This window comes from Dipteris shenzhenensis, chromosome 8, assembly GCF_047967505.1.
Source record: "Dipteris shenzhenensis isolate YYH24624 ecotype China chromosome 8, Dip_SZ_1.0, whole genome shotgun sequence".
NCBI lineage: Eukaryota > Viridiplantae > Streptophyta > Polypodiopsida > Gleicheniales > Dipteridaceae > Dipteris > Dipteris shenzhenensis.
In genome coordinates this window covers 8,328,565-8,348,278 of record NC_141603.1, presented here as the reverse complement: position 1 = coordinate 8,348,278, position 19,714 = coordinate 8,328,565, and the positions used below count along the sequence as shown (strand labels likewise).

Here is a 19,714-nt window from a genome sequence, read left to right as displayed (position 1 = left end):
CGCGGGATCTAGATATCTTGCCTTCTTGTTGTATAATGATATTTCTCCTATAGTGCTAGCCTTCGTCACGGCTGAGTCTGCCCTTCACCTCTGGAGTGCCAATAGAAACTCAGTACGAAGACTTTGTATAAATGAATGCTCAAGTATGTGTGGGTGTGTGGATTTGTTTGTGTGAGAGCATATTTTTATACTATGGTCTACACTCACTGTTGGGCACTGATGACATCAATGGGGATGTCATAGTAGCTATTCCCTGCTATGCGTGATGGAGTTTATGGTTTTCAATCTTATGAGTGACTATCGTGAGATTGAAACTGCACTATGTTGTGTTTTTAGAGGATGAGTTTGGGAATGTTCATTGATTCATCTAGGTATATATTTCTGATGCTTTGTAATTGGCTGTCCCTTTTGATGGGACTGCTCTATGTAATATAATGCCAAATTGATTTCACTAGAAAAGTGTGTTTGTGTGTATCACTCTACTAAAAAAAGTGTGTGTGTGTATCACCAGAAAAAAGAGTGTGTTGTATGTGTATATGAGTAGGAGTAGGAGTAGGAGTACGAGTACGAGTATGTGTATGGATATTATGGAGAGAGAGAGAGAGAGAGGGAGGATGCTGATGATGATGATGATTGTTTTAACATCCATGAAGGTCGAGTACGATCTATGGGACTATAACAAAAGCCAGTACATCTATGATAGGTCATATGACTGATTACATATGATGGAAAACATCTTGCATGTCTAGTGATCCAACAAATGATGCCCTGTCTCCATAATCTTTGCAATGTATGCTCTTGCTCCCATAGCTAAGGTATGGTCACTTTGGGAGAAGGAACTAGCAATGCTCAAATGCCCTGAGATGATAGTCTTGAAATTCTCATTGATGCTTGAGTAGGCATCACGTGCCAAAAAGCGGTGCTGCTCAGACTCTTTTGTACCCTGATGGCTTAGTGTGCATAGCCTCTCTAAGAGAGAGAGAGAGAGAGAGGGTATATCAACGTCTACCAAAGGCCAAATGGGACCATGAGACAAATCTATATACAACAAATCCGTGTCGTGAGTGTTAAGGAAACAAAAACTGAAATGAAAAGCCTAGCCATATGCATCTCACCATGGATTACAAATGTATAGAAGTACAAATGGGCTCTGCTTAGATATAATATTTAAGAAATTAAATCAGCCAAACTGCACTCTGCAGCGTCCACTATGGTTTTGCATTATAAAACCCTTGTGTGTTCATTGCTAATAAGGTCTTGGTGGGATGATGCTGAGATATAGTTTTCATTATTTTTGAGAAGTCTTTCTATCTTTTCTAAAATGATGGGTTTGATCATATGACCACTGAGGCAAAATTTATATTCTGCAGTGAGCGTGCACGGAAGAAGAAGGAGGAAGAGGAGAAACAAATGGAGAGGGAACGGGAAAGGGTAAGGATTATGTTCTCTGGATAAAACATTCGGCCTATCATTTTTTTGTGGTTTGTAATCTATTCTTAATGGAAGGTAATATTCAGGAATGAAATGTCAGGAAGTCTGAGCTAATGGCAAAAAAGGCTAACAGAGAATTGAAAATATGGCGAGTGAGTGATTGAAGCACAGGATGTTTCCGAAAGCCTTTTATTCTGCTTTATATTTGGGTCAATGTGGGAAAGGGAATGTTCTTCTGATTTCTGTATGAGTTGTATTCAATGTGCATTCCCCTTCGCCAATGTTGAGTGTGACGGGTGCTAGTGGTCGAGTGTGAGTCTAAATGCTTTCTCTTTGTGAGCTACAGCAAGATGGGAATTGATCTGACTATGCTTTTCATCAGCAAGTCATTCTTGATCATTCTTTTTAATGTTTTCTTCAAGAGCAGGAGCGTATACGCATTGGGAAGGAATTGCTGGAGGCAAAGCGAATTGAGGAAGATAATGAACGCAAACGGTTAGACTCTTTGAAAGCAGCAAATTGTTCTGATACATGTGAAATGATGAAGCCATGTCAGGTTCCCCTCTGAAATAGTGCTGTTATCTGTTGTGGTGCAGCCTGATACTTCTTAGAAAAGCAGAAAAGGAGGAAGAGCAGCGAGCACGGGAAAGGATAAGGCAAAAACTGGAGGAAGATAAGGTTTGCTTTCCTGGTCTTTTATTATTTTTCTTGGAGGTGTGAGAACAAAGTGAGCAAGAGAGTGAGCTGAACGTAAGTCTGCTGAATAGTGGACTGAAATGAAGTGAGTACAAAAGAGAAGTGAGGGGTTTTGTCTAAGTGACAAAGCTCTATCTTATTCACTAACCGTAGTTAGGGATTAGACAATGGTTAGGGGGAAAAACCTCAATGAGAAAAAAGTGCCCCTAACATTGGCCATTGCCTAGAATATGATAATAATTCTAACACCCCCCTGCAGTGCCAATGTGGTGTACAAGGTATTGATCAATCACCAAAAGGAGATAAGTTTAGGGCACTGCGAAATGCCTCAAACTTCTCACGTGGAAGTGCTTTGGTGAAAATGTCTGCAACATTGTCATGTGTTGACACATAGATCATACTGATCTCCCTTGCATGTAACTTCTCTCTAACATAATGATAATGAACCTCAATGTGCTTCGTGCAAGCATGAAACACATGATTCTTTGCCACTGCTATAGCACTCTGACTATCAGTGAGAATTGGAGAAGGACCCTCCAATAAGAGATGAAGATCAGCGAACAAACGTCGCAGCTAAACACATACAGTTGTCGCTGTGAAAGCTGCCCTGTACTCAGATGAGGAAGTAGCCACTATAGATTGCTTCTTGCTCAGCCAAGAAATGCAAGCTTTGCCCAAAAAGAAACAATTACCACTAGTGGACTGCCTGGTATCATAGTCTCCAGCCCAATCTGAATCACTGTAAGCATGCATCTGCAAGTCACCCCCCCTGGGAAACATCAAGCCATAAGACTTTGTGCCTTGCAAATAATGGAAGATGTGTTTTACAGCTTGCCAATGTGTTGTCTTTAGGCTGTGTATATATCTGCTCACCTGAGATACTGCATACTGAATATTGGGCCGTGTATTGCACAAATAGATGAGGCATCCAAGAGCCTGGCTGTAAAGTGTGACATCCACTGATTCACTTGCATCATACATAGTAAGCTTCAGCCCTGGCTCCATGGGAGTGGCTATAGGCTTACAATCATGCATGTTGAACCTATCCAAGAGCTTCTTTTTAGTAGGTGGAGGATGCAGGGATGCAAAAAGGCTGTTCTTGGAAGTGATGTGCTTAGAAGCACCACTATCAAAATACCAAGTATTTAGTGTCTCATTGACACTGAGAGAGCATGCATCCTTTGAAGGATCATAACTGCAAGTCAAGAAAGCATAAGGATCATCCTCAATAGTGGCTGTAGCATCTGAACTACCCACTGAAGAATCTGAAATGCAAGACAAAAAGGCATAGTGTCTTACACAAAGTTAGCTGTAACATCTCCCCCATCATGTGCATGAGGAGCTGATGCATCTGACACAGCCATACTTGAATCCCTTTTCTTTTCTTTAGCTATGTGCTTCTTGCATTCACCAATATAATGACCTGGCTTCTTGCAGTAGTGACAAACGCCCTTCTTTCTAGGCTTATCTACATCACCCTTAGCCTTATAAGAAGGCTGTCTCGAATCAGCTTTATGTTGATGTGCGGGTTGATTGGCATGTTGCTTTTGCTGCCCTTTTCCCTTGGGCTTAAACTTAGAAAGCATGGCATGCTCGCCAGCCCGTGTTGCCATATTTCTTTGTGTCTGCTCTTCCTGCAATAGAAGTCCTATCAACTCGTGAAAAGAGAGAGGATTGCTGCCCCCCCTCAATGACAAATTGGGTGTGGAAACCAAGATAGGACTCCGGAAGAGAATTCGGAGTAGTGGTAATCATCTCTGAATCCGGAATAACTTTATCAATATTCAGCAACCGCTCCCTCAAATCTTGAAGCTTTGTGAGATGAGTATTCATGGAATCTCCCTCATCCATATGCGTATGAGAAAGCTCTCTCTTTAGGAACGAAGCTGATTATCACAACTATGAGATTGTGACTTTGGTGGTACCTCATGCATACGTGCATCAGTATAGGGATGTCCTTCTTCCTGACTCCTTCTACAGGATTGAGGGTGCAACTATAATAAAGCATGTAGGTGGCGAAGGAGGAACATGCTGCTTATCTCTTCATGTGGACGCTACTACCAACATCATTAAGGGTGAGCCATTTGATGGTAACATTACCATGCTCCCCGAAACCACAATTTTAAACTATGTGCCATGGGCATTATCGTTGGTTCGCATAGCTAGGGGAACAATATTGACTGTTGTTGGCACAATTGCTTTTATCATTATAAAGGCTGCTTTAGATATTCTTACAATAGCTGATGGCCCTCTACTTGAGGATCGAGCTACTATACAGAAAGAGAAATCATTGATAGAGCTTGTGTATCCCTAGAATCCCATCTTTTCTGCTCTACTATGGGAGCCACTGGAGCAGCAACTCCACGGTCATAGTCTATCAAAGGCTCAAAATGCATCACAATGCTTTGCAAATGCCCAAAAATCTGCAAAAAATGGCAAAAGTCTGCAAATTGACTCACAGTGACTCCAGAACTGCTTGTAAAACTCCCAAATGGTCTTTCAACTTCCAAATTGCATCCAAATGCCAAAAGCCCCAGTTTAGGGAAATTGCATCCAAAAGAGGGCAAATAGGTTCTTGTGTAATCACCATTTTTCTTAAAGATGATGGAGTGAATTCAATGACTTTTTGATAGACTCATGGTCACGTAGGTTCTTGTGTGAATGTCTCTTTTTTTACACATGTTCTTATGTGACTACCCGATAGGAGGTAGAGGATTTTCTTTGTGCGTGATCCTCCTTTATTGGTCCTTTTCCTTTGTCCTTGCGAGTAGATTCTTATGGTTCTACCTTTTTTAGGGTAGTTTCTTATGGTTCTTCTCTCCAATCTTTGCCTTGATTTTTCATAATTGGTACACTTGAATTTGACTAGTGCCTCTCATTTGTTGATGTTGACAATGTTAGAGGCTTTGGCCTTCATTCTTTCTTGTGCTCTTTAATAATCCATTCTCTTTTGTTTTTGCTTGAAGATGATGGAGGTTATCCCCTAGCCAGCTTGATTCAACCATATTGAAGTCTCCTAAGAGCACAACATCATCTTCAATGTTTGATAGGGACTGCCAAGTGGTGCACCTCTCTCGTTCTTTAAATAACACTTGAAAGCACGTGATACATAGGGTTTTTTTGTAGTGCACCCCTCAAGAGTGTTTCCTTCACCAAAAGCCCCAAATTTTGGGGTGAAATTGAGCAAATGTCACTCAAATTTCAAGTCTCTTGCAAACAACCCCAAATTTCCACCTGCTACAAAGAAATGCCAAACAATGGCACAATGCACAAATAAACTTGCAAATGGACCCTACCAAAAAGGACGGACACCTTCAACTTGTACGGGATTGATAGTACGGATTCCGTACAATGGTACGGATAGTGTACGGCCCACGAGACCTATTGTACGAACGACCTGTTGTACGGAGTACAGAGCTAGTACGGAATGGCGGTGCACAATATGGACGACTGCGTACGGATGTACAGTGCTGATGCAGTTCGCAGGTGCGGTGGAGCTGTACGGATTTGGCGCAGATGTACGACCTATACGAGATGAATGGCGCGGGATTTGTACGGACACCTACGCAGAGAGGTACAGATGATGGTGACAAACAGTACGGATGACCGTACTATTGTACGGATTGATGGCGTGCAGTACGGTGGCGATGGTGCAGTATGGAATTGTACGGATGCAATAGATTGATGGCGGTGCTGAAGTGCGATGGTACGGAGTAGGCAGTTGGTACGAAATCCGTACAGTCGTACGAGCCTATACGGGATGGGTTGGAGCTAGAGGACGGAAGCTGGAGGCGAGTGTGCGACAGGAGCAAGAGCAGTAAGAACCTCCTTTGATACCAAATTTGAGAACAAAGTGAGCAAGAGTGAGCAAGAGAGTGAGCTGAACGTAAGTCTGCTGAATGGTGGACTGAAATGAAGTGAGTACAAAAGAGAAGTGAGGGGTTTTGTCTAAGTGACAAAACCCTATCTTATCCATTAACCGTAGTTAGGGATTAGACTGTGGTTAGGGGGAAAAACCTCAATGAGGGAAAAGTGCCCCTAACCCACTTATTACATTACATTGGCCACTGCCTAGAATATGATAATAATTCTAACAGGAGGTCAATGCAAGCCTTGGCTGAGCATGGTATCAGTATTTCAGACACTATACAGAAAACTATCTTTTTGCCATTAGAAGTAGGGTCAGCCATTTTGCTAGGGCCGCTAAGAACTCATCATGCAGGCCCTACACATGGGATGATTTTTAAAAATCTCATGGTATCCACTTTTATGTTTCCACTCACGCTCAATGATTGAACATACAGTAGTGATTTGCATTGGCACAAACAAGATGAGTTCCAAAATACAGACTACCCGTCCTCGATCCTTGATAAGCATAGAGGCTTGCTGAATTTCTGGAGCCCAAATACAACAGCTATAATGACGAAGAGTTCCAAGTCCTCACATTTTGGTTGGACCGCATAACAAAAGATACCCTGCAAAGACAGCTAATTGAAGATGAAAAAGCAGTCAATGCTCAGAATATAGGGAAAGAGTGGACAGCAAGGCACATAGGATCACTTTTCGTTTTGACCCAGGTGGCATGTATGATGGAGTACGTCCTTTTACAGTAAAAGGCCTTTGTGTCTAACCATCACTTGCAAGTCCTCACATTTTGGTTGGACTGCATAGCAAAAGATGCCTTGCAAAGACAGCTAATTGAAGATGCTGTGTGGGATGTTCCAAGTCCTCACATTTTGGTTGGACCGCATAGCAAAAGATGCCCTGCAAAGACAGCTAATTGAAGATGCTGTGTGGGATATATGAAAAAGCAGTCAATGCTCAGAATATAGGGAAAGAGTGGACAGCAGGGCACATAGGATCACTTTTCGTTTTGACTCAGGTGGCATGTATGATGGAGTACGTCCTTTTACGGTCAAAGGCCTTTGTGTCTAACCATCACTTGCAATTTTGAGCACAAATTATCTTGGGCGGGGTTGTCTATAATGATTGGGCCAAGTTCCTAGGGGTTGGGATTTATATGGCTAGGGGTGTTTGGCCTAGAGGGCTAAAGGCTAAAAGGGATAAAGTGGAGGGGAATGTATAGGTCCACCTCTTATTCATTATATGTAGCACATCATGCCCTTGATGTGATCTATGTGAGCCACCTGTCTTGGGAGCTACTGGCCTCCCTTGGAGATGATGCAGACCTCGCCCATGCCTCAAACACCCTTGTATCAGCGGTTCTTGATGCTGTCACATACCATTCCCTACAACTCAGTCCACAGCATGGCCCCCAGTTGGGAAGATGCCCTAGAACCCATGGTTTGATACTGAGTGCCAAGAGATGAGATCTCACTTCATACGGGAGCAGCCTTGGGGCACTTGATGATGCTTGAGGCACAACGGATATCACGTCGTCTTACATGCCATAAGAGGTGGGCTTTCCTCTCACATAGAGTAGGTGATCCGCTCTTTTTGAGGTGGGGACTCCACTATTGCATGGGGGCTTCTCTTTGAGGGGAAGCCACCTATCGCCATTATGGACCCAGGCGTCTAGCTCACATATGCGAGATTGCTCTATGACGTCTCCGTTGGAGGTTAGCATCTCCTTATGTACCATAGTTAGATTAGGTCATGAGTGAGGACCCCCTGTGAGGCTAGTCTAGTGTAGGATTGGGCATGTGCCTATGCCAGTGGGGGTCCATATCCTTGTCAAGGTCGGCATCTCCTAATGTACCATAGCTAGGTTAGGTCAGTGTAGGATTCAGCATGTGGCTATACCAGTGGGGGTCCATATCCCTGTGGGCCAGAGCACAACAGGGCTCGTGGCCCAATGGGCAGGCTGCCATGATGGCATGCTGTCTACAAGGTGCTCCCAGGAGGGTACGGGTCTGCTGCAGCACTGGGCTAGGGCCCTTTGTCGCCTGCTTGCTGCCGCGTGGCAGCCCCTCTTGAGGTGCCTTGGTCAGGTTAGTGTGGGGGGACCTGTCTGGCCACCCTTTGGTGTTGCAGCCCCACTCTTAGCAGGCTATATATGAGCCGAGGTGGGCCGACCTGTACCTAGGCTTCTGGTCGGCCTGGTTGAGGCAGGGGGTCAACCCCTATATGGCTGCGTGGCAGGCCATATTTGGGCAAGAGGGGCTCGGGCCCATGGAGCTGCTCTGCCGGCCCTTATAGGGCTGCGTGGCAGCCCCCATATGCAGCAGGTGGGTCAGCCCACTGGTTGGCCTGTTTGACCAGTCGACTGGGGATGGGGGGTGGAGTGCCTATATATAGGCCCCCCTCCCTCGTTTGTGTATCTCAGTTGAGCATCACTTGTGCATCTATGAGAAGAGGTTTTCCCTAGCAGTTCAGGGGGTTTTGCCTGATATCCCTTGCAGTCTCTCTTGGTCTCTTTCTCTACTTTCACTTCAGTTTATGTGTGCCTCTCTCTCTCTCTCTCTCTCTCTCTCTCTCTCTCTCTCTCTCGTGTTCAGTTTCTGCTGCACTTCTCACAGTCTTGATCCATGCCCCACCTGATATGTCCTCCCTGGCCAGGTCCACTACATCGATCCTGTTCACTGCATAGAATGTGTGAGCTGCATTGCATTGGCTCCACAACTGGAGAGACCAGGATCACGAGGGGTTGTGGACTGAGGATTTTGCACATGGACAGGAGGTCTTGGCCCCAATAAGGCACATATGCTGGATCATGCTGTATGCCACGGAGTACCACCACCATCGTGCTGATACACAAAGCAAAGGACTCCATGGACACTGAAGTACCACACTTAAATGATTGGTCACACATTAGCCAAGATTTACGGGTCAGTACTAGTGAGAGAGATCAGCTCCTATACAGAGGCACGGGGACAGTGGGCTTTGGGGCAAGCTTGGGTTCCGAAGGTAGCACTCTACTCTTGAGCCTTGACCACATCTTCACTCTATGGGCCATCATCAAGGATGCTTGCTTTGTAGATTTTTGGAAGGCCTTTGCACAAACCCACTATCCCTTACGATTAGGAGACTTCAGCAGATGCAGATCCTAGGAGTCATGATTTGGGGGGTGATGAACGCCTACTCTCCACAAGACTTTATTACATATCTCAAGCTCCAGTAATTTTGGAAGCTTTCGCAACACCACACCTCCCTTTGGACCCCATAGCGGAGCTAGACTTACAAAACACGTTGGCATGCATAGTGTCACTAAAATCCGCAAACCATCCCAAATAGCAGCAAAATAAAATTTCGCACCAAAGTACGTATAGAATTTGAAAGAAGTAGCCATATTTTCAGATTTATAAGACTTATGTCATGTCTGGATCATCCTAAGTTTAAATCGCGTAAGGGCCTACTGTGGTTTTGAGACAAGTTCATTCGAGAACCATATAGGATGTTGGTATTGCTAGAGATGCATTCACCATATCCCTCCGTTTAGGCACGCTCAACATCGGGGGCTGCCACACAAGCCAGGCACTCCAATTTAGGCCCTTACTCAATGTCATCATGCATAGGATCGCCACTTCATTCACTTGAGGCATTACATGCACCATTCTAGATGATGGTGCCCAGATTAGACAAGCTGTTTCCTCATGTAGCATGATATTGGGATTCAATCGGTATTGCAACCCACATTCTCATCTTATTGGAGCTCTCTTGCAACCTCATTGTCCTTATTGCATCTCTTAAACTTCTATGCTCTCGTCGTCTCCACCATGGCTTCATAATCCTTCAAGCTGGAGCACCCCATCATTAGGATGGAAATGAAAGTAGGAAAGATACAATACAAATCACAGTGACCCCAACAACAAAAACAATTGCAGCTTTTAGATGCCTTAGCAAGGAATAGGTAGAGCATTCACTCTACTAATTGCAAGCCTTTTGTGATGAACTGAATACGAATATTGCCATTACAAGAAAGATTGATGCAGAAAGATTATGAAATAGATGCAGCACAACGAACAAGTATCAAGTTGCAGACAAGTCTCAAAGATTGTAAACACCAAGTTCAGGAACTACAGTAAGAATGTACAGCACCAAAGGAGAAACTTGTGAATGCCATGTAGGAATCAATGCGCAAGCCTAGGTGTTGATGCAGCTAGCACAATGCAAAGCAGCTCAATAGTTCAAGAGTCTTCAACAAGGTTAGAAGGCAATAATTTTAAGAAATCCAATTACTAAATCAGACCAATGAAATTCTAGAGGAGCCACTACAAGATCTATTGCTACAAAGCACCACAACATTGCACCAACATCTTGTTGCAGTCTAAAGCAAGATGATCATCTTGAAGGAAGAGCTCGGATACAGTGGAGACAATTGCAACTCAAAATGCTACATGTATTTCCCACTCTCAATTGTGATAGGCCAGTGGGTGAAAAGACTCTCCCATTTCTATGCCATAAGATAGTTGAGGATAAGAAAAATGTGTTTTGTCTCTCAGTATATGCAAGACTTGTTGTATTACATGTTGGATAGCTTCACATCTGCATTACATATCACTTCTTCTTTTCTATATTGTTGTTTTTGTGCTGATGACTTTTATGTTGTGCGCAGGCCAGGTGCCACCCTAAACCTTAGGATAGTGCTGTTGGCAACATATTTCAGGGTGATATTAGGATAGTGTGAATAGATTAATGCTAAAATTATCATGAGCCAATAAGAAATCCTGATGTAACCCATGCTAGGTGTTCAGTTCTTTTATAACAGATTTTTCGGTGCTAATTTTCAACAATGCTTCAAAAGCCCCCAAACTTAGATTTCAGTGGTGAAGGCAGGACTGCGCTTAACAGGCAAAATACTAAAAGGGCATTAGGAACCTGATACAGTTTGTATTCTGTGGGAGTATTAGAAATTTGTGTCTCCTCCAACTGTTATTCCTTCCAGGAATTTAGAGGTCTGGGTGTTTTCTCTCTGAAAAATTGGCATGCAGGCAGAAAGGAGGCGAAAGTTAGGGCTACCTCCTGAAGATCCCACAAAGGTTCAAGCTCCTCCCCCAGTTCCGGAGGTGAAGAAGGTAGATCCCACCATATATTTGTAAAATTTCTGCATTGTAGATTAATTTGTTGTATTGGTTTTTTTTTTCATCAATTAATATTATGATCAAAGTACATTAATGGGTCTACTTGATCTGCATGTTTTACCTCAAAGAGTTTTCTTCCTGTGAGGCCTGCAAGCAAAGCTGAGTTAATGCGAGAATGCTTACGCAGTCTGAAGCAGAGTCACAAGGTCAGCATCATCCTCAATCTTCATCCATGCGGCATGCTTAAAAAGTTTCACAAATCATGACCTTTCAGTGCAAGGCATAATACTGTTAATGAAAAATATATAAAGCGTTGTAGAAATAAATACGAGTACCTAAGGGATGAAACATATATAAAGCATAATACTGTTAATGAAACATATATAAAGCATTGTAGGAATAAATATGAGTACCTAAGGGATGAAAGTAGGCATGGATATGAGGGACCACACCTTTCTCAGTTTCTTTGCCTAATAGCATGGTATAGTCTCTGAATGCAGGCATAAGTTATTTTTGTGCTTTGTTTCTTAGCATCCATGCTGTATTCTCTACCATCATAAACATGACATACAAAGAAACATTGTTTATCCTTAATGTGTTGGTGAGTATAGGATAATGAAGCAGCTGTGAAGAAGGCTTTTCAAACATTGCTGGCTTATGTTGGAAACGTAGCACGCTCTCCAGATGAAGAGAAGTACAGGAAAATACGTCTGAGCAACCCAACCTTTCAGGTATAATAGAATCTTCACAATAAAAAACAGCGTTATTGTGGAAGAAAATGATTAAAAGGACGGGCTGAGTCTGATTATATTTTACATCATGTGGCTCTTGTTGATGCAGGAAAGAGTAGGAGCTTTGAAAGGAGGAATTCAGTTTCTTGAAATTTGTGGTTTTGAAAAGGAGGGTGGAGATTTTTTATTGCTTCCACGAGATAAAGTAGACATTGCCATTCTCAACACTGCAGGGGCTGAGCTCAATTCAGCTATTGTCAACCCTTTTTTTGGTGTTCTTTGATAGTTCTGATCAATTTGCAAATGGGAACTTCTGTTTAGCCCAAGAGATCTATGAGGGTCATCTAATTGGTGTCTTTGGCTAAAGTTTGACATTAGTAAAGGACCACATTACAAGCATGATATGTGCAGACTGGGCGGGGTTCTACTGGGTGAAAGTTGATGCCCACCTCTGAGAAGCAATAATATATTTTCCAATGTCTGAATGCAATATTACCAATGAGGATCTATATATCATTATTTTTCCTACATCTATCCGATACAGAGCATCAAGGCACAAGTACTAAATGTAATGATGAATTTATATTTATATGTACCTGAAAAGGATATGTGCAAGGCACTGAAAACGATATGTGCAAGGCACTGGTTATTGCAAGTTGCCACAGGGGTCTGTAATGGTGAGAAGTCTGGGCATATAAACTTCGGGGCTTGGGTCAAAGGAAAATTTTGAAGTCAAAGCTATAGGTGCTTAGTCATTTTTCTTCAGGCGATATGGAACAGATGTCCTTCCTGCAACATGGCATATGAATTGTTTGTAAAACAAGACAAGGCCCTTAAATCCTCTCAGCTGATAAAAATTGCATCGCTATCGCCAAAGTAGTTATCATTGTCTTCATATCGAAACATTTTTCAGCTTTTGAAGGGTCCATATTAATCCCATTCCTCCCACAATGTGCGAGGTATTGAACCTATTTTTCCATAAAGTGCATTGGATGGCTTTGGTACCAAGTTGATGCAAGGTCTCACTCGTTTGACATGCTCAAGATTTACAGCATGACATGCTCGATGTGCTCCTATTGTAAATGAGGATGTCATGAAAAGGAGCCAACGTGTATTTGAGTAGAATTGGCTGCAATGTTGTGTTCATCAGTGCTTGAAAAGTGGCTAGTGTATTAGCAATCAAAATGGTATCACTACAAACCCGTACGTGCCCTTTCTATGTTGAAGGTGGTTTTGTGCAACACCCTTGAGCTCATCCAACAAGGCATCAAACATAATTCAAGGAAAATGCCAGAGGATCCGTATTTAGTTCTTTTTAGCCAATGCCTCATCTTTTTGTTCAAATAGAAGCATTGGTGAGGCAAAAGGAGAAGTGATATGAGGAATTGCATGCCTCTCAAGCAAGTCCTTCACTTGTTACTTCCTCCCGTTCCACCTTAGAGATATAAGGAGCCTTGTTGATTGTCTTCTTGAGAAGCCCAAGACTAGGACATGGTTAACATCTCTCTCCAAAGCTAGCTTATGGGGCATATCCACAAATTTTGAAAGTAGTTCTTGCATATCAATATGTGAAACACTTCCTGTTTGTGGTTCAACCAACTACAATATTGACAATGCACTTTCTTTCTTATACTTTTTCTTGCTATAATTAGGCACATTTTTGGTCTTGTGGAGACATGCAATGCCATTCTCTTGCCCTTGTATTCAAAGCTAAAAGTCACAATGTTCATATCAACACTAAACTTCCCTAGAGACGCCCAAATCCCCCAAAGACATTGTCTATGCAATCACTTTCGAAAACATTGTTGATGGGATTCATGTCCAAAGCAAACTCATGGTCAATTTGAGAGGGTACAAGGCATTTTGTCACTAGGGGATGGGGTTGCTGCGATTTGATCCTTATCATCCTTGTGGACATAAGACCCACAATGTGACAACATGATATCTTAAGTGATGGAATGGGTATCTTGTCTTTGATGTTTTTAGGTAGAACACAATTTGCTTGAAAAGTATTAATTTTCTTGTGATCATTGTTTAGTTGGCTAGTTGTATGACCATGACCTCTCATTGGTGCATGGATTGAGGCAAATTATAAGTACTCACTTGTTGTGAGATGGGAGCTTGGGTCCTTGGTGGCAAAGGCATCAAGTCGTGGAAATTGTAAGCCAAAAGTTGGGAGAATGAGTGGCTTCTCTTCCATTATGATGAATTATGGTGTGAACCCCATTCTTTCACTAGGGAAAGACATTGGTTGGTGGTGTGAGCAATCTAATAAGGTTAATGAGTAGGTTGGTTTGTTTGAAAGGGTATGGAGATATAAGCTATATGGGGTTGCCTCGTAATGACGTAGCATGATGGTGCAAAGAATACGTCATCAATCTATAGTAGTCTCGATGTTGAGGTATAGGTTGTTACATCCAAAAAAGACATGGAGGACTTAACACTCTGGGGGCATCATGACACTTAGCATAATCCCTATGCTAGGGTGCATGCTACTTGCTCTTGTCCTATGTTGCAATGGTTATCCCAAGTTGGGAGATCTGCTCCCCCTTTTTTGAAAGACCTAAGTCGAATTGTTGGTGGCTGCCTAGTTGTTGTCCCATTTGCAAGAGGGCGCCTTGTGGCATCAAGGGTCGTGCCTCCCACCTCAGGGTGTAGTATACTTTTATTTGTTTTCTTTTGCATTTTGAGGGAAAAAATGTAAATCCAGGCGAAACTGCGAAACTTTAAAATTTTTTGCATAAAAGTTTCAAATCTTGGTGAATCTATCAAATGTTACTTTTTATTATGGCAAACTTTCGAGACCGGTAAAGACTCATTCAAAGATCAAGAATAACTAAAGAAAGAGAGGCCTAGTAGTTTGAGTAGATGTAGGCTCTAGGATATATTCATCAAGGAAAATTTGGAAAAGGCTTGGATTTATATGCCCTCTACTACAAATGTGTATTGTAGGCTGTTGCTAAAATGATCAAGTGGTCACTAGGTTGATGCCCCCCTCATTTTCCTTGTCTTGAATGCCTTGCCAATTAGCTCCTTGGTAAAAAAGGTTATGTCAGGTAGCATTAGGTCTTCTTAGAGATATTGGTCCAATCAATGACCTCATGCAGAGATGTGCATACCTTACCACAGATGCAAGTTTAAGAAACAACATGTGCTTTGTTTGTTATCAATGTGCACCAAAACTCCAATGATATCCCAATAGAGGAGAGATGGCATCTCACCTCTGTAGTCCCTTAACTTATAGTATCTAGGGTCCACTAGAGGACTAGTGGTTTTAGCATCAAAGATGGTGTTAGCATCCATTAGCCATAATCTTAGAGATGCAATTATGAGTCGACAGTAGCACTAATCCCACAATATCTTGAATTTAGCTTGTGCTTAGGTGGTTTGTACATCTTAAGTGGATACAAAACAATTACAGCTATTGCTTTTCTCACCTCAAAATTGTTCTTGTGCCAAGTATCTTGTTAGTTCTAGATAGCATTCTACAATAGTGTGATGTTTGTAGATTTTAAGACGTATGTGACTTTGACAATTTTGGCCTTTGGTTGGGTTGCAAAAGAAAGTCTTGCTTGCAAATTTTTTAGTTTTTTGCAATTGGGTTTAACCTTCCTATTCTTAATCTAGGCTACCAGCTCATTAGATTTGGTTGGTTTTTGATATGTCGAGGTGCAAAATATTCATTTTCCTTATTTCAAAGCTACTTGTTTGTTCATATGCCTTCATTACATATTTTTTGTATTTGTAGAGTTTTGGTATTTTATGTATTGGGAGAGTCTTGGAATTTTATGTAGGCATTATCTCTTGGTGGTCCTTTTCTGCTTTCTTTTCTAGTCTGTTAGTGTATGTTCTTCATGCGAGTGCCCTTTGGTCACAGATTTCATCTTTTTGATAAGTTGTAAGTGATAGAACATGGAATCTCACATTGATTGCCCACATAAGTTGAAGCTTTATCATGCCAATGACATGATTTTATTTTTCTATGATGTTATCACTACATTTGAGAAAGTATAACAATCTTCCACATGAAGGCCACAATGAAGATAAAAGGGGGCCTATAATCCTTGTTAATTGAAAACCAACAATCACCAATGAATCCATAAAACATTAGGGGAAAAAAGGGGTACATAAGATAAGTAGCTCTTATAGAGTTATGAAATATGAAAAGTTCATGCCATAACTAGAAACTAGTCAGCATGTGTCATTTGCATCACAAATGCAAGTAGGACCAAGAACAAGGCTTATGTAGACACCCACAGTTATTGTTTCAAGAGGAAATAAGATGAAGGTGGCCATAAATGACTAGAAATACAATGACATTAAGAAGTTATAGGTGCAAGGATACAATCAACAAACATGAAAGCAATGCTTAACCCTAGTCAATCTTGGTATAATGCTTAGATGATGCTTAGGCTAGAACCATGCACCATCAAGATATATAGGGCAAAGGGGCTAGTATCGATGAAAGTGTCGTAAAAATTGTGCCTCCACATGTAATGGTTTTCTTAGGGACCCCCAAACACATAACTAGCCGTGGGAGTTGGTTCATGATGGATGATCCTAGAACTAGGACATCCTTTAAAACACATGGCCCAAAATATAGTGCCACTTCATTGCTAGTGTCACCCCTAAATATCTTATGATGCATAGCTTGGAGCTCTTGCATATGCTATCCTGATCTACCCTCTCCCTCCTCTCCCTCCCTTTCCCTCTTACCTCACTCAAGGGAGCACATGTCATTTTACAGACTCCTACCTTGTCTACCAGTTACATCAACTAGTCACCATGCACCCTAGATCCTAGTGGGTATATGACTTGACATGCACTAGACCAATGGAAAGGGAGCAATTACCTCCATCTATAGGCCATCCAACCCCATTTGAGATGATCTCTCCTCACTCAACACAACCTCCCACCTACAATACTTTATCTCTATTGTTGGGTGTTTTCCTTAGCATGCATCATCCCTCGTGTGTGTTCAGTTATCTTGGAGAACTGTTGTTTATAAGGTCTCTTTTGAGATGTGTTGAATATCTTGGAGGGTTGTGTGACTATTGGGTCTCTTTTGGGTGCATGGTAGAGATTGGGATGGTTAGATTTACAATGGGCTATCCACTAACTACACCCATGATCTCTCAAAGCTCTCAAATTTGTTTCAATCGATTTCTTTTGAATTTGAATGCATGTGGGTGATGGAGTTGGTTTGTTACACTGTGAAATTCATGAGCCTCAATAGGGTTTGTAATTTTTAGATTGGTCCTATGGTTGTGCACAAGAGTTTCCTGCATGCAATGGTGTTGTATGCATATATTGTCCTTTGTGAATCATCCATGGTTGGCAAAAATAGGTTGGGAAAAATAGGCTAGTACCTTCCCTTATAAAAAAGAATATCCATACTTGCAATAACATTGGATAGTTGGATCTTGTTGCACACTAGACATAGAAGGCAAAGGGGTGGAAGGAACCTTTTTGATTTATGGAATCACACTCATCCCTTGAGTTCTATGGGGAGCCTCCAATTTGTTATATGTCATACATTTTTGAACTCATTCCACTATTGCTCCAATTCCATGCATGCCACTTATGCATGCCATCCATGCAATCTTTATCTCCCTCCCCTCCCCTCCCCTCCCCTCCTCTCCCTTTCCCTCCTCCTCCTCTCGCCACTTGTGGTGCGGGTGAGAAGGAGAGGGAGGGAGTAGCGAGAGGGTGAGGGTTATTGATGCATTTTTTACTGGCAAACATGTTTATGTTGTCGACTTATGTTCGTAAATAATGCGTAGGAGTTCATGGAAGCAATAGTGAATTGCATATGTTTTTGTGTAGTGAGTTTATTTTCAATAGATTGTAGAGAAGTACATAATTGGAGAAGTAGTAATCAAATAAGGGGTGAGCATTCCAATATGAATTATAATGAGAGTGCGAAAGATAAAACAATGCAAGTGGATGTACTACACAATTATCTCTAGCATATTGTTGTGGTCAAGTGTCGCTTGATGATGAGGTTTTAAAGTTACAAGAATGGATGCTACCTGCCACAATATTGTTTAAGTAGACAAGGGTGGTTGCAAGCTAAGGGCGTCTTGCTTGGATTGGTTGCCTAGACTATTTAAAGGGAAAATAGTAAAGAGCAATTCTCACCTACTTCCTTAAGGAATATCATTTTGTAGTATTTTAATAAAAAATGATACATCTATTTTGGCACACAAAATACCATATTATTAAAGATCAAAGATATATAACTCCTCATTTCCCTATGTATAGTTGAGGTGCACAAGACTTATTAAAGCATACATATATTTTTGCACACAAAAATACCATCCTATTAAAGATCCAAGATATATGAGTCCTCATTTACCTGTGTATAGTTGAAGTGCACAAGACTTATCCCAGATTTAAACATGTAGACACTTTCATATTAAATGAATTATCTCTCTCTCATTATATATCGGATGGCCATCCTAATTTGTATGAAGACACATCACATTGTGTAGCGCTTAACACCCAATTTATTGGTACTCAAATTATAATTTATATACCTTTGAATACATTGCGGGTCTATGGACACAAGGTAATGTTGCCCAAGTATTAAATTATAAGGTAATGTTGCCCAAGTATTGGTACTCAAATTATAATTTATACATGTTTGAATACATTGCGGGTCTATGGACACATAAGGTAATGTTGCTCAAGTACTTCCCAAGTATTAAATCTATAATTCAACAACTAGATCTTGTGAGATCATACTTTAAAATTTTACCTCGAGTCTTAGAGGATTGGCTAAGTAAATTGAAAAACAAATGTAGTAATTTGTAAACACAACTCTAAACATATCCAAAGTTCACAATAGTCCTTGACATGATAAAGCTCTAAAAAGACATTTGTAAAATACGAGTAAGGAAAGCGTAAATTGTGCCCTCCCTATGTGAATATTCCATAGAAGGAAAAAAGGCCTCACTAGCCAAACACCAAGGCTACACTGAGGTGACATAGGCTTGTTATTATGCTTGGAAAGCCCAGTTCCGCATGGGAGGATACGTATATGTAGAAAAAATCGTATCTTTTCTTATGTCATATGGCATATTATTTCATGTCACTTGGACACCCTTGATAGTTTTCATGCATATTAAACACCGATTATGTGGGTGGGCAGGTGAAATATCCTAATTTCTAATGTGTGCATATGTACGTGAAAGAAAAATATGCATTGGTTGTAATTGTTGTCACACCAAGAAGCATCAAAAGGATACCAACCTTTTCATTGGTTTTATTCCAAGCAACTTCCATGGTCTCGCAAAGTTCCATGTGCATTGGACACTAACCGTGTGGGCGGGGAAGTCAAATGTTCCAATTTCATTGGTGTGGGTGTGGGTGTGTATGTGTTGGGAAAACATGCATTGGTTGATCATTGGCACATTGAGTAGTATCAGTTTGGTACCCAAGATTTCATGGGTGATGTTTCATGTCACTTGAATGTTCTTGCACAGTTTCATGCGCATCGGACACCAATCGTTTAAGTGGGAAGGTTAAATGCACCAATTTTGCATGTGTGGGTGCATATGATTTGGAAAAATACACATCAATGGACTATTGCCATATTGAGAAGTATCATGTTGGTACCAAAATTTTGTAGGGGTTTTATTTCATGTGACTCAAATGTTCTTGCAAAGTTTCATGTGAACAAAATACTGACTGTGGGGGTAGGAAGGTCAAATGTTCCAATTTTTCATCTTAGGGGGTGCACTACTAAGAAGCCCTAGGTATGACATGCATTCAATAGGTATTAAAAAAGCCCCTTGTATTTTTTAAATGAATAAAGTGACCTTTTTTTCTATATACACTTACAGGTTTTTTTGAGAATTCACAAAAAAAACC

The 19,714-nt window shown here is 41.4% G+C and overlaps 1 protein-coding gene across 1 annotated transcript in view; it reads left to right on the top strand.

Moving 5' to 3' along the window:
• The window catches only part of LOC147899056 (ubiquitin-associated (UBA)/TS-N domain-containing protein), a 66,103-nt gene extending 53,499 nt beyond the window's left edge, over nucleotides 1-12,604 (top strand). The window contains exons 7-13 of the mRNA XM_087378132.1: nucleotides 1,371-1,431; nucleotides 1,859-1,926; nucleotides 2,028-2,109; nucleotides 11,019-11,102; nucleotides 11,237-11,314; nucleotides 11,720-11,839; nucleotides 11,949-12,604. Of these exons, the coding sequence (XP_087234258.1) occupies nucleotides 1,371-1,431; nucleotides 1,859-1,926; nucleotides 2,028-2,109; nucleotides 11,019-11,102; nucleotides 11,237-11,314; nucleotides 11,720-11,839; nucleotides 11,949-12,122 (667 nt within the window). The 3' untranslated portion in view covers nucleotides 12,123-12,604. The remainder of the gene's footprint in view (nucleotides 1-1,370; nucleotides 1,432-1,858; nucleotides 1,927-2,027; nucleotides 2,110-11,018; nucleotides 11,103-11,236; nucleotides 11,315-11,719; nucleotides 11,840-11,948) is intronic.
• The last annotated feature ends 7,110 nt before the right edge of the window (nucleotides 12,605-19,714 follow it).